Genomic DNA, 12,011 nt, shown 5'->3' on the forward strand with positions numbered 1-12,011 from the left:
CTCTCTTTCCTTGATAATTTTCGTCCTGTTGGCTATTTTTTCTTCCAATTGATTTTTGTAGGGCGAACTGGTTAGAATTTCTGACTTTTGACATGGCCGTTTGACACGTTTTTCATTAACTGGTCTCTCGGAGAAACAGCAATTATTTCATCTGGGGGTATATCGCACGTTTTTCTGCTTGGACTCGTAGGGCTAGTGATGTTTAAGTCCAAAGATAAATTTTGAAAACTTATTCCATCGTTGGTTTCTAAATTCAGCAAAGTTGTTTCGGTGGGCTGTTGATTTTCCAGTTCTACAGACGTTGGAACTGTAGATGTTGTCACGGTTTCAACCAATGTGGCATTGTTCGTGGTCAGCTCAGTGTTTTCCGCTATGTAGTGAACCGTAGAAGGAGCGAAATCTAAATCAGTGAAAAGATTCCTGTCATATGGGAAAATACCACACTTTTTAAAACCAGCTGCTGCATTTTCTATTGTTGCACTTTTTTCGAAGGCAAATCGAACAAGTTTTGTGACGTCGAATTGGTTTATACGTCTTCCAGGGTGGTTTTTTTGGAAAGTGTCCACAGCTCTTTCAAAGGCAACTTTGAATGGTTTGTAGACTGAAACATCTAGAGGTTGGAGTTTATGGCTAGTGTGTGGAGGGATGGTTACAATTATAACGCCCTTTTCGCGAGCCATATTTAATCCTTCCAGATTTTGGTGGGTGGAATGATTATCCATGATAAGTAAAACGGGTTTTTCTTTTGAAGGTTTTGACTTTTCAATAAAAACTTGCAGCCACTTATTGAATATATCATTGCCGATCCAGCCGGAATCCGAACACCATGCCTGTGCACCATTAGGAGCATTATCCAATAACCGCTCGTTCATCCTTTTTCTTTTTCCAAAAATAAAACATGGTGGGATGAATCTTCCTGTAGCACTGCAACAACACACAAGTGTAGTCAACTGGCCTTTTTCAGCGGAAGATATGACTCCTACCTGTTTTTTACCCTTTATTGATATTATTCGAGGAGGTCTTTCAGAAGTTGTCTTGACGCCAGTTTCGTCCATATTGTAAATATCGTCAGGGCGGTTGATGAAATCATATTGTGCCAACATTGTCCACAGATTATCGTAAAAATGATTCACTTGGAACTGTTTAAAAGCTGCACAACGTGCAATAGATGTTGGTTCCGGGGTTCTGTATGCTAGTTCAGGATACCTCTTCATGAACCCTGTAACCCATGCTCGACCAGCTTTCTCATTTTGAAATGGATGTTCCACGTCATTTTTAACAGCTAGTTGGTAGGCTAAAGTTTGCAAGGATTCCTTTGTTAGCCCATAGAAACAACTATCCAGTTCTTTGGCATGTTCACAAATTAGCTTTTCTAGAGCTTCGGAAAATACAGTACGAAATCTTCCTAATTTTTTAGTACATATTCCACTTTTCAAATGCCGATGCAGCGTCCCAAGAGGTATGCCATATTTTTTAGATGCAGCAGATAGGGAAGTAGTCTTCGATTCTTCCATGGCTCTTCTCATGTTTTCTTCGCTCCATGAACCCTGATTGCTTCGCTTGATATATTTATTAACCATCTGAAAATAAAAAAATAAAATTGAATGGTTACGTTAGAGTAAAACTGGATGTCTCTAAGAAATCACGAGCGCGGGCAAAGTGGAAAGGTTTCCATTTTGCCCTCACATACAACTTTCCACTTTGCCCAAATGGTGTGAAAGGAACAAAAAAATTAATATTTCGAATAATCGTATCAAAATATTACAGACGTATTAAAATAACGTTGAATTATACTTATATGCAATATAATAATAAATAGCATGTAACTAAATCCTTACCTTTCAATGAAAAATCAACCGTTGAAGTTTGAATGTTTTCGTAAGGAATCTGCACAAATCACTCAACATAGACGTGCACCGCGCTGGTCGCCGTAGCTATACTAAATTTGTGAAGGGGCATAAGGGCAACACATGACTTGCGGTAAGTGAGCGTAGCGGGGGGGGAAGTCGCTATTTTTTGTTTTATATGAACTTTCCACTTTGCCCGCCCCTTCCACTTTGCCCTCCCTTACCCTATATGTATTTCAATCATTCTTGGTTACGTAATACTAATTTAACACTTATAACTACCCTACATACCTCGTTGAAAATCGAATGGACATTGAATTTTAGGTTCCAAGAAATTATTAAACAACAGAATTTTTTTTATGTGTATACAGTTTTTAGTTATCATTTCTTTGTCATTGTTATAATACTTACGCAGACCCGCGAATAAATACGGGAAAATTTAAAAAAAAAATTCTGTGCTCTTGGTATTTTAATCCTGTTTATTATTATTGAAATAAACATAAATTACCCCGTGATAAATATCTGTGCTATTGGTAAATTGTTCATTTATACCTAGCGAAGACCCGTGAAAAATCACGGGTAGTCCGAATTCTCGAGAAGATAGGTACTATCTCCTGTCTGAATTCATCAAACACTTCAAATTTCTAAAATTATAACTCTTAAATTCAAAGCAAAAGTTCACTGACCGGGGTTATATACAGAGTCAAAACAGAAATTAGTATTGTTGATACCTATTGGCCCAGTAGCTATATTACAATGAAGGCACCCAGTGGTGCTGGGTGTTGTTACGTAACGCAAACAAGCTATAGTTACGGACTCACAAAATGCCAGATAAAACCCTACCAGTTTTTAGTTCCAACATGTGCCGCAAACGGCGCCAGTCGCGCTCGATCGCGGCACAAAGCTAAGCCGCGGCATGACCCGTGACCCGTCAGAGAACAAAGCAAACGCTCCTAGAGCTCGGGCACGTCAATGGTGTGCTGAAAGTTCCCGCGTCTGACTCGAACGCCAGCCTCATTCAAATAAGATGGGCATCCCTGTTATTTCCCTACTGTTTTGTGTATTGCCAATTATTAACTTTAATGCCCCTGAGCCCAGAGAGAATTCAGATCACCCATGTTTTGTAATGTTTAATACTATTACTGTCTGTCTCATATATTGATGCCATTTGCTACCCGTTGTATTAAATCCGTTGTATCACAATACTTCTTTCATTTGGTAACTGAAGGTAGGTCCAGAAAGATAAGACGATCCACGCCTGAAGTTGAGGTGTCCATCTTGCCGACCACAGAGCTAGTCGCCGGCACTGTACACCCCCCCTCGCTGGGGGCCCTCAAATCCACGAACCTAACAGTGTTTTCTCAAATTCTACCTTCAAAGCTGAAAGTTAGGGGTGATTTCAGTTCCCTCAGCTTAAAGCTCCGTTTGCATCCACACATTGTTACACATTTTTACATGGTATATGAATTGAGGATCTTAGTGTTGTATAGAATTATTATGTGTTATTACAAAAATAGGAAAACATTTCCAATGTACTGTATAATAACCCGCCTACGTACCTTTTCATAAAGAACTGTTAATGTTTTATGAATATAATGTTATATAATATATGAATAATATGTACTTGTGTTTGACCTCAACAATCTAATTGTTCGTATGCTTTGGTATCTTACTAATTAGAGACTTCAAATTTCTTTTAAAACCTCTGATTGAACAACCAATTGCTCGTATACATTGTACGAAAATAATAATAATAATCCTTATTATTAATTTGTATTAGCCATCTTAAAAATCTTGTTTGTCTGCAACCCAATTACCTTTTCTGTTGTACTGGACACCTACGCCAGTGATATTCTTCATCTTGTAGACGCTGTGGGCGCCCATCTTCTTCTAGTTGACGTTGTAAGCGCCAACCCTCTTCTAATTGGCATTGTAAGCGCCAATTCTCCTCCTGTAGTGCTCTAACTGTTTCCCAAGTAGAGCATGAGTTGCCGCTGTCTTCGGGTGCCGGCACTAATCCTCTCCTGGAAGCAGGTGCTTCGGCGCCTTTCCAGGAGCGCAGTGACGGTGTCATGTTTCTTGATTTCTGAGAAAAATACGGCTCGAAGGACCATAAATGTACTGGACACCTACGCCAGTAACATCGACTGTAAATGCCGGTTTCCTCTCGGGAAAACTTGCGAATGTCGTCGGACAACTGACTGGTTGTGCCAGTTGTTTGCATATTTATTAAGTTCAAATCCAACACGTGTTAGTGTACAGCAATTATATTACTAACAGGATGCATGAGAGCATTAAGGAACCAATAAAAATAACCAAATTTTAATTACTACGGTTAAATCCCATTTGACACATGATACGTGTCCGGTGATAAGCTTCAAAAGGGATTCGGCGTCGTTAAATGCGTGATAACAGTAAATATTCATTTCCTTAATTATTTTAATAATTATGTTGGTACATCCACCTGCTGTCCGGTACGACTGTTATACTTTATTACCTTTACTTTATTAATATTGATTATACTAAATAATTCATTATTTTACATCGAATGCTACCTAGTGCCTGCAAAGGCTTTCACAAATTCAATTGGGCTGATACCAATATACCACATTATCAGTTTCAGTAGTTTAGTCAACAGTAATCTGATTACTCGGTACAGACTATTAGCGTGTGTACTATATTCACCCACTGAATTAATAAGTGTACTTAATAACGTGCACGCTTGAACGGCTTCAATACCGTTATCATAAATATTGGTAGCTGTTTAATTAGTACTTGATTTACTAGAAACAGTGAATTTTCCTCGTAATCACAGATAAATCATTCCCCCCAGCGAACATATTTTTTATGGGGGAGTATTTTTTGAAAAGAGGAAACTGTGTGAATAAAGCTAAAAAAACTTAGCCACTATTACAATACGGTATTATTTACTTAGGAGAAACATAATTTTAACCTACCAATAGGTTCATTGAATGTGAAAATGTACAAAAATATCCAAGTAGGTATACATTTTTTTTAGAAAGATATCTGAATAATTTTAAAATCTCAAAATTGAACAGCAAGTATATTCAAAATACCTACCTGTAACTTGCTTTAACAATCTTTCCTTTAAATCTAAAAATTATCGAAAATACTCATGAATTACATATTTTATTGACAAATTACCTACTACTTACATTATTGTTATTATTTGTTTTAATTCTTTTTTTTGTGTTTTCGATAAATTATTTTCTTGTCGTTATTATAACATATTTTTATTACTCATGTGCTTTTAGTATTTAAGCTTAAATTCCCTCACCAAACACAAGAGCCTTGCCCCTTTGTGTTGTTTACTTTATAATACACTGTGAACATGAAAAGAATTATTTTATATTTATGGAAAATAAAATGAACAAAAAATGAATAAAAATTTATAACGTGAACCCTGCGTGAGTAAGGGAACATCATTGAACATAGTATAACTGATGTTTTATTTATTATTTTTTTATAATAAACTAATGTTTACAAGACAGATTTTTTATGCAAAGCACAAAGGATAATAAATTATTATAATAACTAATTTTTAGCCTGAAACAAAATGACATTCATGCCGATGACGCGAATTGAACCCGCAGTGTTCATAATTTAAAAATAAAAATATATTTGACAAGTCAAAATATTTCACCAGTAAATGAAGATACAATATGTCTCGACACAGCATTAGCATTAACAATGCCTTTCCTACAAAAAAATAAAGTTGGTTGTTTACAGATAAAAAATCTAATAAGCAATAATTGTTGAATGTAAAATCCTAATACATATTGAATTATTAGAATAAGCCGACATAGCGTTTTGGTAAAGCAGCAGACCGGTAATCAGAAGGCTGCGGGTTCAATTCCCGTCGGCGGCATGTATTTAAGCTGGGAAGTTTTTGTCAATATGTATAATAATAATAATGGCTTTTATTATTTGGAATTTCATTTAGTCATTGGGGAACAATATCTCAATAAAGGGAAATTATGTAGGTAAGTGGACTATAAGTAAGTAAACATTATAGTAAGAGGAATGGTCACCTTATTTATTTATGTTTTAAATTATAAAATATAGTCCATTGGAGATTCCATTTTATTTACAGGCAATTTTGGCAATTATTTGTGGGTTAATAATAATTATTTAAAAATTATTAAAATTAATATTTGAAAAAAAGCATTTTGATGGGAGAAATTTTAAATTCCAAAAGTCCGATCTACGTTGAAACACAAATTTGTCGTATTAAATTAAAATTTCCAACCAAAAAAATTCATTTTTTACAATTCTCTATTTTTTTATTTTATTTGAACAGCAGGTGGGGGAATATTTTTTTATTTATTATAATTAACTCAAAATTTTCAAAATTGCTTCGAAAATCACACATAATTGAATTCTCTAATGCCCTATACATTATAATTTTAAATATAAATAAATAAAATAGCGCATTGGCGTACTAGATATTTGCTATACCTTTAGACCAGGCAGGCTGTCAAGTATGTTTTAAACATCAAATTTGTTACATTAAAAATGCTTCATTCGTATATTCATTAGCTACACTATGTAGTACCTATATAAATTGTATTTATGAAGCTTTTATTTTTAAAATAACTTGATTCCCCATAGTCAGTTGACTGCGTTGCGGAATTTCACGAAATTAGGGTCAGAAGGACAAAATTTTATTAAATGCTCAACAGTAGGAACGTCCTTATAAAAACGCTAATTCGTACTTCTTAATTAACAAGCATCAAATGAAAGGTCCAGTGGTACACCCAAAAGACCTTTATAAAAGTTTGGAATTCTAGTTCAGCTCTTAAGTTAACAACGAAAATCTACCGTTTAAATTCTTAAGGTTAGACAGCTGAATATAAATCTAAGGAACAATGAGTTATTTAGCTAAAATTTCATAAAAAGTGTACAGAATCTCAAACACGAATAAACTCAACTACTTTTATATACTTTTGAATTCTAAAACCTTCATTATAGCTAACGCAAGAAGAAAATACCGGTATTATTTTTTGCATTTTAACCAACGTATTGAAACGTTGTTGTATCATAAAAACATCAATCGATAAAGCTTTCAGATGAACTTAAAATGATTAAAAATAAAATCAGTTTTAACGTTTTGTGTTTTTTTTTTCATAACAAGTATTGTATTTTTTTCCCATGAAACTTGTATTAAATCAGTCAAGATTTTGAATAATGTCATAACTTTTGTGATTACCTTTGTGGCGACTCCCGAAGGACCTAAATTCTCAAGAAGAAGTCTGTAAAGAAAGCTGTAGCGAATAGCAATTTTGAATTCGCTGAAAAGTTTTCCTTTTATGCCAGTTTTGGGGTCAGTCTGCTATTGTATTTCGTCGGTGCCCTGTTGTACCTCTCGTTAAGCAATTATGCAAATGCTCATTTTGAATACAGGTAGGAAACTTTACCGACCCGGTCAAAGTCATACAAATAAATTATGTGCTTAGCATTGTATTCTTCAAATTAAGTCCCTCTTTATTCGTAAAGCGGAGCTAAATGGATTAATCATCCAGCTGTATAAAAAAATTCAATTTAATTTATCAAGAAAGGTTCATGTAGGTAATTCTGGTGAGCAAAATGAACAGTTAGATAAAATATAATAACGGTAATATGTAGCTTCTGAAATGTTTAATTATTTTCCATCGCTTGAGGGATCAAGTGAAGAAATGAGCATCACCCTCAGTATTTTTTGCTAATTTATTTCATCTCGCGTTTGTAGGAAAACATATTTCTTTCTAGGAAAGAATTCCGGCACGCTAAGAGTTTTTCCAGGAAGTGAAAACATAAATCTTGAGATTCAAACAATAGAATAGACGTGGGTATGTGGGATGCTTAGAAACTGTAGCTCCGAATTATTTTAGTGTGAAATAAATGTGTGCTTTTTTGAAACCTTGCACGAAGATCAAAATTTCATAAAAATCACGTTAAAGTTAGCCACCGATACTTCAAAAATAAAATCGGCAGCACAAGCTTCGTAAAAATAAAAAGGGATCTGCTTCCTTCGAAGATTAGGGCGAGACTGGATTGTTCTATTAATTAACGAGGTTACCAAGTATAATTTATTCACTTGAATAAAGAAGACGTATTGAGGGTTCGATAGGCACAGCGCTAAAAATACATTCATTGTTTGATTCTACGAAACTACAGGACCAGCTGAACAGCCCAAAAGAAGCTGTTTTATTGGACTTCTCAAATGAAAAAAACTTTACAAAATTTCAAGGCTTCTGAAATGGAAACCTTGACAAGATAATGATTTTACCTAGTGTTTTTCAATGTTAACCTTAAAAGTAAAAAAAACTTCTTGACCTAACCATACAAAACACAGCACCGGTATGCTTTTTGAGACTGGCGATTTGTAAATATCTGGTGCCCCACAGTGGTGCTTCCAGTATGGAGCGACGTAAATATACCTTTAACGATTGATTACTTTAAAACAAGTTTGTATTATTATCATTATAATATTACCTTTTTCAATATTTTTGTAAACTGTAATTTATATTTGTTTTAAATAATTGGGCGTATTTTCCGCACAAGTGTGTTTTGGAAATTAAAAAGTGGGTTTATTTAACTGTCGTGGATTCCGAAATGAATAGGTTTATTTCCACCGCGCATGCTAGAAGGAGCACTGTGCGTCGATATCAGTGTCTGCTGCTCTCCATGAAGCGCTGATCCGCGAAGAGTGAAAGAGCCTAGTTTACAAGGGAAATTGTAATCGAGATGAAAGGACTAGACAAAAAGAAAAAAAAGGTAGTGTTGAGTAATATCAGTGTTTTGTACTCACGTGAGAGTGCAGCACGCATAAGGTGACTAGCACAGCGAACGTGGTGACTAGCGCTACGCACAGCGCGGACACGAACAGCGCATGCTTGAGGCGAACACAGTAGCGTCGGTACAGAGCTTCAAGCTCCATGCCATCCTCCTCTGGAAAAAAGAAAACTTCAATGAAATGATTACGATTTGGAATTTATTGTACAGGGGACTGCGGTAGGGCTTTTGATGAAAAGGATGCATACACTTTGCAGTTGACTTGTCTAATAAATCAAATTTTCCTCTGAAATCATAAAATTTATAAATAGGTTCTTAAATACCATCAAATTCAAAAACTATACATTGCTTAATGTGATATTTTTTCATTATTTATTTTAAATAAGGAATTATACAGTTTGTCCAAAGAAAAATCACTCAACTCAGTGACAATTTTTTTCAAACTTTCTCAACGCGGGTCGGTAGGTACCACGATATTAAAAAATGCGAATTAGAAAGTCAATAGAAAATCAAAACAGAATCTTTACTAAACCATTATAAACGGCCACCTCCTTGAAACTGAAGCGTAACGAACAAACAAATTTACAGAAAAAAGAAACGTAGAACATTAAAAGGCATACCAATAACAACAAGCTCCGGATCGGCCAGATAGTTAAATACAATAATGGGTAAATTATTAAACTATATGTATAACGATTTATTTTTAAGGTCTTAAAAACTTGAAGTGTTCCAAGGAAATGTGTTATACGTCGGTAGTAATTCGGAATGCGGGGTCCTAATGAATACGGATCTATATCTCTAATAAATTGTGCCACGATGTTTAATCGATTTGATCTCTCCCTTCCCTGGGCCGTTCCAGGGCTTGCGATAGAAAATTGAGTGGAAGGAGGATAGGGAAGCTGATTTCATAACAAATTGCGTAATGTTACGGGCCCGAGGCGTTTGCAAGGGGTGCTTCTGGAACTTTGGGAGGAATGTGCCTGGCTTTGGCAGGTGCATCCGCTAAATATATGTACGTCGTCTAAGATAAGCGGAGGCAAGTTATGATAGAGTATAAGAGATTCATTTGAATATTTGTACTCCATTTTACAAGTACGTATACCTGCATATAATTATAATTATTATTTATTGGATAATTTTTATAGCGCCGCCTTTGTGAGATATCACCTCAGGGGCGCTTTACAGTTGATGCAGGTATTACAGAAAATATAAATATTACAAAATAGAGTGAAGTTAAGTTAAGTAAAATGAAGTATAGGAACAGGTGACACGAAAATAGAAGATGGAGACTCTGCAGCAAGAATCCTAGGTGGCGAAGAAACTGGGCCAGCTGCTGCAGCGAAAGAGTCCACCGCGTCCACCAACAGTGCCAGCACGAGGTACGTCATCCGTCCAGGTATGTGTCTGCTGCCAATAAAGCGCTGACACACTATCCTCTCACAGATACCAGACCTTGGCAGCACCGCTGTGACGTTCTACGAAGAAATAAGATGGAGACTCTGCAGCAAGAATCCTAGGTGGTGAAGGAACTGGACCAGCTGCTGCAGCAAGAGAGTTCACCACGTCCAACAACAGCGTCCAGGTATGTATCTGCTGCTAATAAAGCGCTGACAAATTACATAGATAAGAGACCCTGGCAGCACCGCTGTGACGTTCGGCAAGTCCATCATTTATCTCAATGTAATCCTGTTCCTGGTAATTGTTGAAGTGGTGCATTCTGCCCACAATAAAAAGCGACGGTCGGGATAATAAATTACCCTGGGCTTAGTAAAAAAACTTGCCAGGGTTCAAACTTGCCCAGTTTCCGAGAATTTCGTTGAAAACATCTGGGGTGCATTTACCGATCGCCGTTCGTTTCGAATGTCCAATATTTTTGAGCAAATTTCTGAATATTCACTTTTAAAACAGTGCTCTCAAATCACATATTATAAAGTTCTGATAATTATTAGGTTTATTTTAATTTCAAATCACATATTATAAAGTTCTGATAATTATTAGGTTTATTTTAATTTAAGTTCAAATGTTGATTATTGATTTAAAAAATAATTTCAAAGGGATGTTGCCTCATTTCCCTTTAAGATACTAAAAAAAACACAAAGCGGTTGGAGGACGCGTTAGGACGCAGTGGACCCCTCGTCCATAAAAGAATGTTTCTTAAACTCTCTATCTCAATAACAATTTTTGTTTTAAACTTTCTTCAAGCAGGTAGGTCCATAATATTAAAAAAATTGCCAATAAGAAAGTTCAAATGAACAAGACGACTTCAAATTTGAAAAAAAATCTAGGAGAGTTCTGGTTTCCCTAGTAGTGCAGATATTTTTGATGAAAATAATAGAAAAGAGAAGAAGAATGAAATATAATGTCTGTATGTTGAATTATTTTAAAATTTTTGTTTGAACAAAGTTGAATTTCCGAATCTGTTATTGCAGATTCCAGAACCTTCGTAGAATCCCGTTACGAATTGGTTATTCATCCACATCCAATATTTTCAAAAAGTTTCCAAAAGGTTAACGTTTTCTAATCAGCGAGTATTAAGTTTTTTTTTCCTAAGAAATTCTTGTAACAAATTGCCCTCCTATCCTGCGTATTTTACGTCTGATTTGAATAAATAAACATTGCTTTTTCGTTTTTCCGTAGGTATTAATAATATAACACGTTAGGTATAATTTTCAAATAATCAAAAAAAATACTTTAGGCAATTTTTTCCCAGTTGAAAACTTTCTTTTTTTCTATAACACGATGTTTTTAAAGACCTCTTTCTTAAGTCTTGTAAAGCTATCAGATGTTTCATACCATTAATGTTTGTTATTAAAATGAATAATATGTTATGATGTTGGTGTTTACTGTTTAACCCATCGGGTATATACAAAATAATATCACATTGGTTACAAAATCTGTTCAAGTAGAGATTTATTTATTTATATTCCCGTTTGACATTCAATTTCAAATTTTTGAACTTATATAGTAAACTTTTAAATGCAAAGGGGAAGCTTGGTATTCTCTCTTTCTAAAACTGTTTATATCATATGTCTGACCCATTGACTAAATACAATTTCTGACCATAATAAAAAAGATGACGAGTTAAATGAGTATTGTGGATGTGTCATTAGCCAGCAGATTTGCGAGCACAAGTCAAAACAGCGGTTTTCACAAAAGTGTTTCGTGAAAAATACAGCGCTACGTAACCGAAGTGGAAATAGAAAACCCATAAACATAAATAAGTTGAAAATAATAACAACAGTGGCAACATTAGTATTTTAGTTAGGTGTTGCAAAAGTATTTCAAGTTTTATAGAATACCCAATAGTAATCACAAATTAATTTATAGACATACTAAAAACTTTTTCTAATTTCATCGCCGCGTCGTCTA

General features: G+C 35.0%; 1 protein-coding gene across 1 annotated transcript in view; it reads right to left on the bottom strand.

Moving 5' to 3' along the window:
- Nucleotides 1-12,011, bottom strand: part of Ac76E (adenylate cyclase type 2 Ac76E) — a 400,108-nt gene that overhangs the window by 305,157 nt on the left and 82,940 nt on the right. Inside the window, exon 2 of the mRNA XM_089633305.1 lies at nt 8,659-8,798. Coding sequence (XP_089489431.1) covers nt 8,659-8,798 — 140 coding nt within the window. The remainder of the gene's footprint in view (nt 1-8,658; nt 8,799-12,011) is intronic.

The sequence above is a fragment of the Hesperophylax consimilis genome, chromosome 7 (genome assembly GCF_061612785.1).
Source record: "Hesperophylax consimilis isolate HC1 chromosome 7, BYU_Hcon_1.0, whole genome shotgun sequence".
NCBI lineage: Eukaryota > Metazoa > Arthropoda > Insecta > Trichoptera > Limnephilidae > Hesperophylax > Hesperophylax consimilis.